The 17,179-nt window shown below is 46.6% G+C and overlaps 1 protein-coding gene across 1 annotated transcript in view; it reads left to right on the top strand.

The window, feature by feature from the left end:
* The window catches only part of LOC149361716 (neprilysin-1-like), a 75,194-nt gene that overhangs the window by 20,963 nt on the left and 37,052 nt on the right, over positions 1-17,179 (top strand). The window contains exons 10-17 of the mRNA XM_089568133.1: positions 22-253; positions 1,426-1,524; positions 2,417-2,494; positions 3,451-3,563; positions 8,663-8,721; positions 8,844-8,895; positions 10,437-10,504; positions 15,313-15,443. Of these exons, the coding sequence (XP_089424259.1) occupies positions 22-253; positions 1,426-1,524; positions 2,417-2,494; positions 3,451-3,563; positions 8,663-8,721; positions 8,844-8,895; positions 10,437-10,504; positions 15,313-15,443 (832 nt within the window). The remainder of the gene's footprint in view (positions 1-21; positions 254-1,425; positions 1,525-2,416; positions 2,495-3,450; positions 3,564-8,662; positions 8,722-8,843; positions 8,896-10,436; positions 10,505-15,312; positions 15,444-17,179) is intronic.

The following is a 17,179-nucleotide window of genomic DNA, read 5'->3' as shown; positions in this document are numbered from 1 at the left end:
TCGAGCGGGCCGTGTGCGCAGTTCCGCGGTGGCCAACTACCTGGGCTGGCGCATGGTGCAAGTGATGGGCGAGTACGCCACCGAGCGGTTCCGGCGGGCGCGGTTCCGCTTCGACCGCTACCGCTACCTGCTCCAGGACGCCGGCGAGGTGCCGCGCGAGTGTGTCCGCCTCACGTCGCGGCTGCTCCACTTTGCCGTGGGCAGGCTGTACTTCGACCGGCACATCTCGCGACCCGCCGAACGCTACAGGAAGGTTAGGGCACGCACTCTTCGGGTGGCTTTGTTCATTCAGAATGCGATAACTAGGGCAGTACAAAAAGTTCTAGACGATGAAACCAGTGAGAAGACGGCGTGCTTGCCCTGTGTACCTAATGAAGAGAAAAGGCTTAAGAAGTTTAGCAAAATCTTCACCGCCAGACAAGTTCATATACATTGCAATCTTAGAGCTTAAATGGAAGCAACGAACACAGCAGAACATGTTGGCATACCGTACAGCCGTGTTTAGATTTCGCTTTGTTTGTTTCTCGTCACACCGCTTGAGCACTGCAGACAAGCTTTCTCACGACCAGCATTAAAGCAATAAACCACTGAAATTTCGCATTTTCTTTGTCTTGTTCAGCGCGAATTCGTTGGTTTAAGTTTATCCAAATGAACATGAAGTTTTTGTGGTTCGGTTGTTGTATTCATTACTATCTGCTATTTTGAGATGGCCTTTCGAATTGCGATTCAGAAAAATTCTTATGCTGCGGGGATAACTCTTGAAGTACTTCCAGTTCTTTTCGGGTCCCTTCGCGCGAAGCAGATAAAACGTTTCGGACATTTTCGCAACGGCCTATCGAATTCACCTCATCATTAAGTGTTGACTGGAGGAAGGTTCAAGCTTTAACACTTTTACGGCTCCGAACGATACAAGCCACCCGAGATGCCGCAAAATCCTACAGGGCCTGTTGTGATCCACAACGAATCACCGTACTATTCAAACTTAATCCGTTTTCTCTGTAAGCGTTGGATTTTTCTTATACTTATTTGTATTTAAAGCATCAGCACGAGCGCTTATCGGCAGCTTCTAGACAGATTACAGCTATAGCAGGAACTCATTTTCTTCTCTAATTGCAGCGCCTTTTTCTATGTCTTTACAGTAGCTGTTCAGGACTTACAGGAAAAACAGTGCAACACAGAGTGAATGGTACGCGGATTGGGAGAGATCAAAAAATAGGATACACATTTGCCAAATGCACAACATGGAGAAAAGAAGTGTCAGAAATTTACTCCACATTTGCTTCAATCAAACCCAGGGCAGACATAGTCACCACTTCGCGCTGCTGCGTTGCAAAAGACTTGTTATACGGAACATCAACACTCTCTACTCGGCCTTTTTTAGCCGGGCTTGAATGCACGGTTCAAGCGGGTCTGTCCCTTACGCAGCTCTATGACATGGCCGAGGAGCTGCGAGATGCCTTCGCCGTCCTCATCGATCTGAACACCTGGATGGACGCTGACACCAAGGAGAGGGCGAGGCAGAAGGTAGGCGAGCCCGCAGGCATGTTGTTTGTTCGACATTTGGGGGCTACATGCTCACCGTTGTCACAGTGACCACGCCGTTTCGAAAATAATTGATCGATTTATACTGATCAAAATACCGGACCATTTTGAAAAAGGGCGTCTACGGTCTAGATAATACGCGGGTAAACGACTCGTATCGCGAGAACTAAGAGCCGACGACGCGACTAGAGAAGCGAACCAGAAGTTCCAAAAGGTTCCATATCGAGACTTATCAGCAATGGATGCATGCATCTCGGCTAGATCAAAGTAAGTGCATTTTTCAGTTTATCACAACATCATAACGCTCTCGAGCTCTCCACTGCGGCGACTTTCACTCTTTTACATTTTTACCCCTTAATTCCTCGCCTCAAGATGCTGTTCTGGTGTCCACCTTGAGTGAGACATTGTGACAAACACGCGCGAAAGAGCCAAAAAGCAGAGGCAGATGAAAACGGCGCTCACTCAGCATGTGAAATCTGTTGGGATAGGGCCGCTTTCATCTCCCTACGTTTTGTTAGTTTGCCTGCGCTCGTTTGAGACACGGGATCAGACTCGCCAAGTAGCCGAACCTTCGATGTGAAGTAAAACCGCTAAAGCACTTTTCCTCTCCTCATAACTACTTCGAGTTCATTCACGATTGTCCAGGCAAGTTTTTTTATTTTTGCGACGTCGACAGCCGCGGTTGAAGCCTTAACTCTACAGTTACGCGGATGCGTGCCACCTGCTCTGAGTCGAATATGGCGGTGGCCGTCAACTATTTGTGAAATGATGTGTAGCTGTAGCCTCGATGAGAAGGGAGGCTTTTAGGTGGGAATTATCGTGCGTGCTAAGAATCATTGATCAAGCTGAAGCCATGATCTTGCTTCTGTCGCAGCTTCACCACCTTCAGATGAACATCGGCTCCCCGCCCTGGATCAAGAGTGACCGGGACCTGGACGAGTACTACAAGGACGTGAGTGTGGACGCAGCCCGCACTTTACTGCTAACTCTGTCGCTGAATGTCCCCAATCTTCATTCGCATATAATGGCGGTCGCCACCTGTCTGCATCAGAGGACACATGACGACGTTTGATCACATTGGCTGTTCCGGCTACACAAAACTGACGCTAGTAACACACACTGACAGCAGACAATGTTCAGTATGTGTCGAGCTGAGTTTGTGACGTAGGCTCAATGTCATTTATATGCTTTCATTCACGGCAAGTGATGATACTTGCGACCTTTGGTGTAGGAGAAATAATGGTAGCCCTCTTTAAGACCCTTCGGCTTCGACCGTTCTTTTAAACGCACAGTTTTTTGCCTCCCCTGGACGATTGAAAACATGTGATGGCAGCAGGTACGCCACGAGGCCACTGCTTTTCGAGAATGCGACAGAGGTCTCTGCACATTCGCAAAGCAACATGATTTCTATATATCATTTAGCTTCACCGGAGAAGCCAATTGCCTATACAGGATATTGTTGTAAAAAAAAAAGCGGACACAAGAAACACTTTCCGTACCCAGAAATAAGCTACAGCGAAAGTATTCAAGTGTATTGATTTCAGCGCTCACAAGCTTGCGTTTGCAGGTGTTTCAAGCACCGGCCTGCTCCTCCGGCAATCAGTCGCATCAGCTCTTAACAAAAAAAGCAGCATGGCTGTCGAAGTTTACACTTGCTAAAAGTTTTCTATATCTTCAACCGTACTGCACGCACGAAACCTAACTCACTTCTCACGCACCTAGCAACTTGCCTGCCTGAAAGGGAAGCCATTTGCATGACCGTTCTTGCCAAGTGCTACGGTTCTGCAGATGTGGTTTGAGAGAAGTTTGGGACTACGGCAGCCTCCCTCCGCCTTCATACATACCCTCTTGACCCGGTCTAGGTAACACGGCCGCTCCTCGGCTTCCTTCACCTTCCCATGCCTACAGGTGCCGGACCTGCGCAAGGAGGAGTTCTTCGTGAGTCTCCTGCGCACGCTCAAGGTCCACAACCGCATCATGTTCGCCCACCTGCGCCGCTTCAAGAAGGCAGAGGACTTCGGGTGCGCTACAGCGGCTTCGGCCTTGCGGCGCGCGCAGCGGTGCAGGGCGTAGGGAACGAAATCGAACTTTAGTGCGGGCCCCTACCAACCCCGGCAATTGTCTCGCCGCGTCGCAATCGGCCCATCGAATTAATCACCTGTGCGTCGTCTCGCGGCTCCCTGGCTCCTTGCTTAGGTTTCTATAAATATACAGCTGTAGATAGTCTAATGCAGGTCTCATAAGTATCTCAGGGAACGGAAGACGCTGGTAGCCTTTGATGAAAAGACAATGTATTTGAAAAGACACTGTGAACAAGTTCAAGTTCGCATATAGCGCCAGACTGGCGAGTTTTGATCATAAAGCGGCTGCTTTTTTAAGTTTCTTACAAGGTATAGACAATTGCAAAACATGAATAATGGTGCGACCTCCAGTGCCGTTTTCGCAGCTACAAATTTCTCGGTGAGAATAAGCCTTTCGCTGCCCAATGTCAACATAGGTACAACAATCCATACATTAGAACTTTACGGATACCAAGAATAGCATGAAGTTAAATGCAATGAAGGAAGCGGGAGAAACCGCAAAGGAGAAGTGTAAGGGGCAACGATGACCGCTATGCCTTCCAGCAGAGACCGAAAGCAGATTTCGTGTATCTCTAGCTAGCAACGATATCGTGGAAAATAATCACTGTTCCACTGAAATAGTTGTACATGGCTGCGTTATCTACAGGAAAATAAATTTATGTGATGCAACAATATCCTCCATATCGACCTTGACAAAGTAACAAGCTCCTATGGACACTGCGACATGAGCCTACGCATCAATAAATATTGCCGTATTCATGTCCCCATTTCAACCTAACCATTAGTCTAGCACATTATGCACCGATGAGCAGGCACTTTTCAGAGTAACTCTGTTCGCAAATACTGCGATGTTGCAAATACCTAAATGGCACACGTAGATTCAGCCCACAGTATCCAGTGCTCAATTTGCTCAACGTGATCAATTTACGTCATAGTTACTTCAAATACCAGACGAAAGGTAGAAAAAATTTAGGCCCATTCATATTACGGGAGCATTGTTTTCTATTATATGATAACTGGAAGATTTAAAATGCTCCAAAGCTAGCCTGCGCGGTTTATTCTTGAAAATGATAATCGATTTGAAGACGTCTTTTTAGTGAAAGCCATGCTGCAATAGCAAACATTATGCGTAAGAAAACATAAGCATTTTCATTTATTTTTTTATATTCAAACAGCCATTGTTAAGCGTTATATTGGTTGACGCTAACTTAACTTTCAACAAGCTTATAACTCCTATGATGACCAGCTGTGCCAACTTGCTGTTAACTCCTAATAGCTAATAACGTTTGAAAAAGAAAATTTTGGCCACTATATTCAAAACTGTCAGTTACTGCAATGTGTCGCCTGAAAGCTCAGTTTGAACTTGAAGCTGTTGTGAATTTATTTATGTATTCATAAATCATCCTAAATAGGGTGCTATTTGACAGGTAATATGATGGAAAGAATCTTATTATAAACTACTTTAAACAGATGACTCAATGTGTAACGCTCTAAAGGAACACGTGCATTGTAGAACCAAGAGAAGGACCAAAAAAAATGTACTAGTGCAACAATAAGGACCCACCAAGGCGAAGAAAAAGGCACATTAATAAACAGTGTTCAACTGAGAACAGAAAACACAGCCATCATTTTTAGCAGCACCTTTGGTTCCTTTTAAGGCCACGTGGTCACGTTATTTTCAGATTCTGACTCAGACCAGACGCATGACACCGGACCACGCAAGCGCAGTATGCAGAAACACTCTCCTTTATTCGTCACAGTGAAGCCACTTATATAGGAAATCATATTGAATGACGATGACGATATGTACACTGAAAGAAACGAAACTGAAACAAGAAAGAATACAACATCGCCTCCCGCTTGAAAATACAACATGGTAATTTGCAACAACCAAAATAACACGAAATAAACACTTATTGTTCAGGTAAAGAAAACCCAAATCTTTCTACAGGTCGGCGTACCCTAGTGCTTCGACGCAAAGGTTGCTCCACCGAATCCTCTAAAGGAGCAACCACTTCTTCATTAACTTCAGCCCTTGTTTCCGGCAATCGCAACAATTCACCCTGTTCAGCGCCTGCGCGGCTTTCAGGCCCAGCGGTACCCGAGTAGTGATGAGGCAATTCCCATGCCCATTGTTCTATTGTCTGCGATTGATTGCAGGGAACCCGAACTAGTTTAAACGCGTTCCAGCAACGACCGTCGCTCATCAAAAAGCTATTTTTGCCTTTTCTGCCGACAATTTTGAAAGGTCCCATGTAATTTACCGACGCTTTCCCACCGCCTGCTGGCTTGCGTACACGAACGAAGTCCCCTACTCTAAAGGCTGGTCTTTTCGCACCTCGCCTCCTGTCCGTATACTGTTTTGCATACATCTGCTTCGCCTTAACCCTAGCAGGAACATTCGAACCGGCATGGACACCCTCTCTTGTCGGCAAACCCACTGTATTGAGTCTTGTCCTTGGCTGACGCCCGTGGAGCAACTTAGCTGGCGACACACCCGTTGTCGCATGCGGCGTGGACCTATATATGCCGAGATAGTCAACCACAGCAGCGTGGAGGGGCCGTTGTTCCAATCGGGCAACCTGCATGAAATCTTTCAGCACGCGATTAAAACGTTCAATCGCGCCGTTTCCCTGTGGATAGTACAGAGAAGAACAACGATGCGCAATACCCCTCTCTCTCAAGAATGTTTCAAACATTTGTGATCTAAACTGAGGCCCATTATCTGTGACAATTTCTTCCGGATAGCCTTCTCGGCTGAACACAGTCTGCAAAAAATCGACCACACTCTGTGACGTTACTGTAGATGAAAAGGCAACCTCAGGCCACTTTGAATGATAACCCTACTGAAAAAAAGTTCTATGATGCAATAACCTCATAGATCATTCATCATAGAATATCATAGAATCTGTATGACATATCATACAATCAGTATGATATATCATACGAATTGTATGATATATCATACAGACTGTATGATATGTCATACAGATTGTATGATATTTTATGATGAATGATCTATGAGGTTATTGCATCATAGGACTTTTTTTCAGCAGGGAATCGATCAGCGATATCATATACCTACAGTTTGAAGGGGCCCAGTCAATCGGTCCCACTATATCCATTGCTAACTTCTGCCATGGTAGCGCTGTAAACGTCACCGGCTGCAGCGGTGCAAACGACGGTTTAGCGGACTTGTCCGCGGCCTGGCAGATATGACAAAAATGAATTGCTTCTTCTACCTGTTTATTCAAACGCGGCCACCAGTAAAGATCACGTAGTCTCTGCTTCGTCCTCAAAATTCCTGGGTGACCTTCGTGCGCAAAACCAACCAGGAGCGAGGTTAATTATCGGAACAACTACCTGCTCGCCGCGCATCAAAAGGCCATCAACGAAAGAAAGCTCTTCCCGCACGTTAAAGTACGGCATTACTTCTGCTGGCAAAGCTTTTCTAGGCGCCCAACCATGTACCACGTGCACAACAACCTGTTGCAGTGTGCTGTCTGCAGCAGTGGCCACCTGCAGCCGTTCCTTTGTTAGGCACTCTGATACAACGGACACAATTTCTTCCTGCATCGTCTGCTGCGAATCACAGTCAAGAGGTAGGCGTGAAAGCGCATCGGCCACGACATTTTGCGATCCCTTTTGGTACTCTATGTCGAAGTTATAATACAAAAGTCGAGCTGACCATCTGGATATACGCAAAGGTCGGCGTCCTGTACCGGCAGCTGAAAGTAACGTCACCAGTGCCTGGTGGTCCGTACGTAACAAAAATTTTCTACCCCACAAGTAGACGTGCCAGCGCTCGCACGCGAAGACGCAAGCAAGGGCCTCCCGTTCCCCAGCGGAGTACTTCCGCTCAGCAGGAGTCAGGGCACGTGATGTGAAGGCCACCGTGCGTACGCTGTCACCATCGCGTTGCTGAAGAACGGCTCCCAGACCCTTATCAGAAGCATCTGTCGTAACAATTACATCAAGGTCTGGGTTAAACATTTGTATGACTGGGCTTGAAGAAAAGCTGTCTTAACAAGCTGGAAGCTACGCTCAGCCTCATCATCCCATCCTCGTCGCCAATATGTGGTGTCTGGTTCAGACCAGACGCATGACACCGGACCACGCAAGCGCAGTATGCAGAAGCACTCTCCTTTATTCGTCACAGTGAAGCCACTTATATAGGAAATCATATTGAATGACGATGACGATATGTACACTGAAAGAAACGAAACTGAAACAAGAAAGAATACAACAGAACTTGAAGCTGTTGTGAATTTATTTATGTATTCATAAATCATCCTAAATAGGGTGCTATTTGACAGGTAATATGATGGAAAGAATCTTATTATAAACTACTTTAAACAGATGACTCAATGTATAACGCTCTAAAGGAACATGTGCATTGTAGAACCAAGAGAAGGACGCAAAAAAAATGTACTAGTGCAACAATAAGGACCCACCAAGGCGAAAAAAAAGGGACATTAATAAACAGTTTTCAACTGAGAACAGAAAACACAGCCATCATTTTTAGCAGCACCTTTTGTTCCTTTTAAGGCCACGTGGTCACGTTATTTTCATATTCTGACTCAAGAGTGGTGTCAGCATGGTTGGTATTTTTGTTTGCCTTTTTGTGTTCAGCGTGTGTGCATATAGTACTGTCCTTTTAAAATTACTTTTTGGGATTACGCCCTTTAGCTGACATAAGCACTTTGTAAATAAGTAACACAAATAAGAAAACAAATTCGCATCGTCGTAGGCCTATTAGGCTGACTTCTGCTGGCGCTAATAACACATCGTGGTAGGCCTATATGGCTGTCTTCTGCTGGCACATATAATTAACTACGAAGTTCAAAGCTTTAGACTGTTCATTTCTAAAGGTTTTTGTCTTCTTAAGCGGTTGTTAAATCTGGTAACTGCCGCTTTCTAAACCCTGTGACTAACCGCACGTGAACATTGCATGTACGCATTTTAGGTTGGTCAAGGTTAAGGCTGTGGCTTAAGCACGTGTCGCTCAATCATAAAATTCGGTCCTTTGTTTTCGTCAGGTGGATTCCACAATTCCCGGCGACCGTGATGCACTACAGTCTACTGGGAAACTATATGCGTATGTTCCACCTCTTCACTTCAAAAGTGAACGCGCTTTCAGAGCCAAGAATTAAGCGCTCTCTGTTGTGCATGCCAAACGTACTGATCTTCCTGTTCATGTTATTTTCCTCTGCTCTTCAGTTCTCCCAGTCGACTACATCCAGTTCCCGTTTTTCATACTGGACATGCCCCCGTAAGTTCCACCTTGCAATATTCTCGATATCTTTATGCACACTCATCTGTACAATCGGAAGAAATTTGTTTTTCAAAACCCTGCCATAAAAGTGCTCTTAGATCTGTATTTTACTCCCAATTTAAGTCAGGTAAAGCTCAGGCATAACATAGAGGCGCCTTCAATTCCTCTGAGCTCAGATATTGGGCGGATTGACTGCACTCTTTTGAAGTGCATCCAGAGCCAAGTTACACAGTCCAAAGCTGCCCGTAGCGCATGAAAACGTAATGGCAAAGTATAACGTCTCTCTAGTTTCTCACTACTGCTCTATCACGTAATACTGCTCGTGATGTTGCGCAGACATTACGTCAGCGCCCCGCGTTTACCTCCACCAACGCTCTAGGTAGTGTCGTGACCGTACTTCTGACCACGTGGGTCCGATCAAGCAGCTACCGTGAACAGTAGACAAGGCCGACGACCTCGCGACGGCGGTGGTGCAGTGGGGTGCTTGGAATACCCCCCTCCGAGCATAAGTAGATTAGTGCAGCGGAATTCCTTGAGCGGAGGTGACCACGGCAGCAACGGCGAAGGCAGGAGACGCGCCAGAGGTATTGTTAGAGCAACCACAGCGGAAACGGGGGCGACGTGGCGGCGCCAGTCACGCTGGCTGTTAATTGAAGACTGCGGAAGATTCCTTTCCAGCCGGGCTGGATAAGTCAGCATCTCCCCCTTCCAATCGACCCAGCTGCGAGAGAGTGGAACAGCCCGCACCTGCCTTGCCGTGGGTGGTAACACGCACGTCCCCTTCGGTCCATCTGATTGGACAGTGCTCTTCGAACATTATTCCCCAGCCAGGGATCTGGGGAATCCGAACCATATTTAACTCGGCTGTGAGTGTGGCCGAGAGAAGCCTGCTAGCTCCAGTCGACTCTGGTCGACGAAGACGTTCCCTTCCGCTGAGAGTCTTTCTCAGGCGCTCTATGTAAATAATGTATATAAGTGTATAAAGTTTTTTCGTTACCTTCCTCTAAACCCAGTCTCCCATCCTCCTCGTCCCATCACCGGTCTCCGGCCATGCTACCCGGGTCGCAACAGTAGTCAGGGGGCCCAATCGCTATCGCAAAAGCATTGGCTGTGGTGTAAGAGGACGTGGTGATGCCTTCGGTGGCGCAAGTGGAACGGAATGGGAGCTCGAATCAGTGTTGAAGGGGACAGGAAGGAAAACCTAAAAATGTACACTAAGACTTACCCTTGCTTCTGCTCGAGAGAGAAATCTTTTTTTTTTAAGAATACATTGTTCCTAACCATGTATACATTCTCCAAAGCCCCTCTTGTCGTCAAGAGGGGCTGAGGGCCCCTTAAACCACTTCAAGGGCTTCTTGTAGCCAGTATTGACTTTTACGTTAGTATTATAGAATTAAATTTTGTGTTGAAGGGTAAAACCTTCGCAACAAAAGCTGGGCTGTCGCTGATTGTTCCTTGCGTACCGGAACAATTAGAGTAGTGACCGAAGGAAACAGGCTACGTCTTGATTGTCGGTCACAATATTCTTCCCTCAACAGACCAATCAATTTCGGCGCCTTGGGAACCATAATGGGCCAGCAGCTGACATACGGCTTCGGAGAGCAAGGTGAGGCCACTGCATTGGAAAGGACAAGGGGACGATCATCAGCTTAATAATCTTGTTTGTGTGTGCCACGATCTTCTGTTTGATTTTGGTTTCTTCCGGTCATGCGTTCCACCTTTGTCTCATATTTGCATCACTGATGCACATGAAAATGAAGGAAAAATTTTAACTGAGGAGCATAATGGTTTGATGAAACAGCGCTAGGAACGATGACGTAGACAGGAGAGGACCGACACACCACTGTGCCCATCCTCTTCTCTCTACGTCCTCATCCCTTGCGTCAACCAACTAGCCCGCACATCACCTCTAATATAGCAGTATTCTACTCAATGGCACAACCAGCGATGAAAGAAATTGTCATCATGTGGCAGAGATTTATACCGTACCGATGGGGTTAGGAAAATTTTTATGTACAGGCTAGCGTCGACTGTCCCTGAAAACCGGGGGGAAATCTGACTGTGCAGCCTGCTCGTGGCCCCCCCCCCCCCCCCCCCCGCCACCGAATACGGGCCGGTGTAGTTTCGGCTACTAGGCTTTGTTTCGGTGCAATGCCAGCAGTGGGGATGGGATGGCCGGGACCCATCCTCTGGGGATGCAAACCCCCAATGGGAGTGGCAGCGACTCCCAGACGACTGTGAGGGCCAGTCGTGCACGTGAGGTCCGATGCCTGAGCGGAGGCAGGCCTGGGTTTATACTCAGGTTGGACCCACGAAATCCGGCCCGGAAGGCATTTCAAAACGCCAAAAGGTTTTCAAATACATGCTACCTTCCTTCCTCTGCGCGCGGGGGCGTGCAAGTCTGGCTACCGACGCGTCGGTTGCTGGTTACGGAGAAACCAGGTCCGCGCGGGGGTTCATAGTGGCCAGGCTCTGAGGACCGCCGCCTCAGGGAAGCGGCCTTACGGCCGGCCGCAGGCTTAACCGCCTGCGGGATGCTGGGGGATGAGGGCTTAGTACTGCCTCGTAAGAGTCTGGGGAAAACCGAAGATGTGTGGAGTATCGGTGGAGTAGGCCCGGGTCATCTCATCCTAAGCCACGTTCTTGGTTAGTGGCCCGGTCGCCCAGCCTTGAACACTCTCTCCTCAGTAGGAGAAGAGTAAGCTAGGAGAGGAAATAAGTGCATAGATGGTTGTAGGAAGCACAGATGGACCCCCCGGAGCGACCAGTTCTGAGGCCGCGAGGCCGTTGACGTTCTGGACCTCCACTGGCTCGGGACTATCACACATACTTCCGGTGTCCGAAAAACCGCGAAACACCTTCGACGGCTAGTAGCCGGCAGGTGGGAAAGGCCTTCTAGTGTGCGATGAGGAGCCCCAGGTAGCTACTGACCCCGTGTTAGGTTTTCCTGTCTCCGACGGTCGGAGCCCGTTGCGTATGGTGGGTGGTCGGGCATCCCGTGAGTGGGGCCGCACCATTGGGCAATCTCGATGCTCTCCCTGCCCTGGCCAGGCGGGCCAGTAATGGAGTCGAGATAATTGAAGGATCAGAGCAAAAAACTCGCTGTCCCCATTCCCTTCCCATGTCCCATTTCCCTTTCCGCTACTTCCCAGGGGAGGTCAGGGGAGCCTCCCCGGGCCCGCTCTCTCGGCTGTGGGTCGCTAATGTAGCATTTTCCCTATTATTTTATTTTTCCACCCACGGGTGGTCAAATTACAACTTGCCTACGGGCCTCCTCTTTTACTTTTCAATTGGGTTAAGCCTGTTGTGTGTAAACGGTGCAGGCAGGGGCATGTTATTTTTATTTCCTTTTCGGTTGCCCCAACCTATTCAATGTCCCTGAAAACCTCCCCCGCGGTACATTAGTGGAGCGGGAGAGGTTGTCCTTTACAACCTCACTCTATATACTGTCCATGAAAACCACCCGCGGTACTTTAGTGGAGCGGGCGAGGTTCCTTTCAACCTCAGTCTACTTTCTGCCCCTGAAAACCTATGGGAGACTCCTTGTTTTTCATTGGACTTACAGGTGTTGATAACGCCTAGGTTCATTGAGTCTTCATCTTAAAAACCTATCCTGCTCGGATGCGGGGTCTAAACTTCACTCATGAATTGTCACTCAATTTTCACTGAACTGTCACACCCGCCAAGAATGCGGCTGCCATTACAACTTCATAACTCGCCGCTGTCGCGGAGCTGCTGTATTGTTACTGAGTATCCGGTTACAGGCTCGATACCTGAACTGAACGCTGCATTCCCATCCGAGGGAAATGCATAAACGCTTGACCAATCAAATTCCGGCGCTGGCGACAGCAATCCTAACGCGGTTAAATAAAAAAATTCTGGGGGGCACTTTGTTGTTACTAAAGTGCGATGAGGCGAAAGCCATTTCCGCCTCTGTTGCTGCCCCTGATACTGTGGTGATGACGTCATATGTGACGTCAGGCGCATGCGCCGGCAGCTGTCAGGGTCGAGTCGGAACGGCGGTCAGCGCTCTTTGAATATACTATGGTGATGACGTCATAGGCGACGTCACGTGCATGCACAGAACATTTCCGGTTACTACATATGCCATTTGATGACCTCATGAGTTTATTTGTTAAATATTTCTATTAATTTTATATAATTTTTGATTAAATAGTGTTAGTTAATTAATTTTGTCATACGTCATGCTCTGCAATGGCACTGACGTCATCAGTTTTGATTATTTAATTAATTTGTTACTCATTGTGATTACATTTTATTTGATTGATTTTAATTGAATAATTTCGCGTTACCACATGCTACGTGATGTTAATGACGCCATCAGTTTTTCACTGACAGCTAAAGCGTGACAGTTAATTTTGTATTACGACATACTTCGTCATGTTGTTGACATCATCAGTTTGGTAGACGGCTAGGGTGGGACAATTCCTGTGGACACACACACCGGCCAGCGATCACCCTATAAAGACTCGTCCTAAAATCTAGACGTCCCTCTCACTACTACTATGCAACGCCAGTGGCATGGTTGCCTTGGGGCGTAAAGTTCTGTAAACTGGAACATTCTAAATGCCTTGTGAAAAATAGAAATGGTGACTGCACATATCTAGACTAATCAAACGCTTGCTTGCTTGCTTGCTTGCTTTGCTTTGCTTTGCTTGCTTTGCTTGCTTTGCTTGCTTTGCTTGCTTTGCTTGCTTTGCTTGCTTTGCTTGCTTTGCTTGCTTTGCTTGCTTTGCTTGCTTTGCTTTGCTTTGCTTTGCTTTGCTTTGCTTTGCTCAAGTCGGCAGTACTTTACTAGATACAACAGCAGTTGCGGCCGCGCTGGGACTCGCTTTCTTTTTCTTGTGTAAAAAATTAGCGCTACATAAACACGTTTACCAGTGCGAAAAATTGGACAACGCACCGTTGCCTGCGGCCGGGAACCGAAGCCCGAATGCCAAGATTACATTTACGGGGACCTCGGCTCCGGCTGAAAGATATCCGAGCCTGGCACTGTATACTTTCTGAAGTAGATCCCCTTATCAGAATGGTCTATAGTGGTCCATAGGCTTCTTATAGACTGTATTAGCTTCCTAAAAATATTTACTTTCGTCTACTCATATACTCTAGACTGTCTAATGACAAAATTCCACTGTAAGTGTGTGGCCATACAAACATATATTGTCTATAGAATTTTTATTGCCTATCGACAAGCCTATGGGATTGTCTATAAAATATCTATACACTTTATAGACAAAAGTTCAAACCGTCTATTGGACTTGAATGTCCATTGTTTTGATAAACCACATGTCATTGCTATAGATTGTTGTAACCTAATTATGAGAGCCACTACCGTGTGAGAATGCAAATAACTGCATTTCAGCGTCTGCAGTTCTTTCATGAAAGCGGGCAGTGCAAGCGAGAACCTCTTCATCACGTAATACGCGATTCACAAATGACGCTTTAAAATATGGCAACTTGGTGAATGCTGCTGCACTGGCGGGCACAAAAGAAAACAAGGTGATGTGTCTATATACGAAATCCGCCAAGAAAGACTAACGGGGATGAGTGATCATTGGAATATTATTCGGTAGTATGGCATCCCCACCAAGAAAACTTATGTAGCTCTATAGAATCAGTGCAACATAAGGCAGCACGCTTTATTTTACGGTCGTACTCTCCATTTCAGAGCGTTACTGCAATAAAACAGTCTCTAAATCTTCTGGACCTCAACATACGACGCAAATTCTTTCGCCTATTGTTGTTCCACTCCCTCTACTACAACCATTCATCTTTTGCACGGAGGCACATCACAGCAGCACATCACATATCATCTCGAACCGACCATGCGCATAAAATTCAAACAATTTTCGCCCGCACAAAGGAATATCAGAATTCCCCGTTAGTCTTGGCTATAAGGGAGTGGAATGGTTTACCTGCTAGCATTGTAGCTACCACTGAACCATCATCTTTCCGTTCAGCGCTACTAACATTTCTTGAATCAGGCGCAGCATTGTCGTCTGTTTGAACTTGTCGCCTTGTGCCCCTGCTTTGCCGTATGCGTGTACATATTATTTTTGTTTATTGCCCAGTGCACCATGCCCACGATGTATAAAAAAAACCGAATTTGATAATTAACACCTAGTTCTTTTGTTCTCTATCTGTATTATGCATGAAGTGAAGCTTGAGTAGTTGTGTTATTTGCTGTCCCCCCCCCCCCCCTATGTAATACCCAGCCGGGCCCTTAGGGTATTTAAATAAATAAATTAATCAGTACGTTTTCGAATTCTACTGTGAAATTGAGTCATAAAAGAAAATCTCATGCGCTTGAGGCTCCTGGATCAGTAGTCGAACGCCCCATTTCTCTCCTCGGTATGTTCTGCAGTAAGAACCTCGAGCACCTTTTTTCAACAGGCGCGCTCTACGACGAGCGCGGGAAACTGGTGGAGTGGTGGTCGCGCGAGACACACCGCAAGTTCGTCACTGGCGCCCGCTGCCTCTCCGAGCAGTACGACCAGTTCAACAACCCCATCACCGGCACCAAGGCAAGCAGAGAGCATGAGATGACTTCTGTGCAGGAATCGCCCAAATGCTCAGCCAGTACCATACCGATATGCATACTAAGGGAAGTCATTGAGCCGCTACTCGCAAAGGCTCGTCTCAAAGGTTTCGCTTCGTGAACAGTTCTAACGTCTCGATCACGTGGTCTCGACAGAAGCGCTTTCTTTCCATACCCAACAATTCCGGACAAAAGCGTTTTTGAGCGCTAAACAGTTCAGGAACGCATTTTTTTCATATCGTCTAAGATAGCACCGTAACAGTCAATATATCCGCAGATCACCCGACGGCAGTCTTCTATTTTTTTTTCTATTAACATTTTTCCTATCGTCAAAAATGTTCCCACTGGTTTTCCATGGCAGTCTTAACTGTTTGGTGCGATCGATGGAAACACTTCAAAAGAAACATTTCGCTACAGATCAGAAGAATGCATCATTACCTTTCAAAAGAAAAATTTTTTGCTACAGAAGAATGAATCATTACGTTTCAAATGAAAAATTTTGCTACCGATCAAAAGAATAGATCGTTACCTTCAATATTTCCACAACAGTGTCGTAGAATTTTTCAATTTTCAAAATTTTTGTCCGAGAATGCTGAACATGGCTACGTCAGAAACGTTCCACTTCTCTTAGCGGAACAATCTCTCGCGGCTATAGAAATGCTGTCCGTCGAGACGTAAGAAATGTCGCTCTTGTTCTGTGCCGGCAGAAACGTCAAAAGTATTGCCCTCACAGTATATACGTATATGCGGCACTAGCGAGCGAGCTTATCACCGTGACGGATACGCACGGAATGATCACGAATGCTCTGGTGCCACGGTAAAGCTGCCATTTTCACTACGCTCATTAGCGTGCACGTCACCGCAGTAGTAGACCGCATCGCTTCTATTGATTCCTGCCACTCAGGTGACTGTAGTTGAGATCGGTCTAGTTACACTCGGCAGCAAAGCTGTCATTCATAACTTTGCAGAAAACCATTGGCTGAGCATAATGCGCTAAAAAACCTGACGCTTTTTGAGAAAATGTCATTTTAAAATTGCGTTGAATAAATGCAAAATACCTAATGACTTGGGCAGTGAAGTGCAAAGATATGTATTCTTGCACAAGTCCTATTTCATTGACATTACTAGACATGAGGTTACGAAGCCACGGCTTTCATCAGCCGTGTGAATCTCAGCAAAACAATAAATACAATTCAGTACATTTTTTTTTCTACGAGAGGTCCAGGTATTATATCAGCCTACGGAAGCGTAGAGTGCTTGTGGGGTCGGCTTATTGTTTTGCGGTGCAGTTGTTGGCAACAAAAGGAAGGAGCGAAGAATTGCAGATGACAGTGATGTGTTCTCCTAAACGCAATACCGGTTGTTAAGCGAGTTGGTGTTCACGGTGACCCATAACAGCGCGACAGACTGGTGTTGTCTCTTGTTCTCTCTCCCGTCTGTAGCACTATTGTTATGGATCATTGTAAACACAGATGTAGAATCGAAGAAAACGTTCTGAAATACACCACTGACAAAATTAACTCGGAGGGATGCATGATAACGCACCAGAAAAAAAGAATCGGAGTCAGCTTGGGAAGCACCTAAAGTCATTTCGGGGGCGAAAGTAAACGGTAACAACTTAGGTGCCGGAATGGGAGCACTGGAACGCCAAATTGAGTAAGTTAGGTTCTTTTTTTCATTTGGGAAGTAGGACACGCTATAATTTCTAAGCAACTATAGAGT

Source organism: Amblyomma mixtum, chromosome 2 (assembly GCF_055824585.1).
Source record: "Amblyomma mixtum isolate Tamu chromosome 2, ASM5582458v1, whole genome shotgun sequence".
Classification (NCBI taxonomy): Eukaryota; Metazoa; Arthropoda; class Arachnida; order Ixodida; family Ixodidae; genus Amblyomma; species Amblyomma mixtum.
The sequence above is the reverse complement of the archived record's forward strand: the minus strand, read 5'-3'. Positions and strand labels throughout refer to the sequence as shown.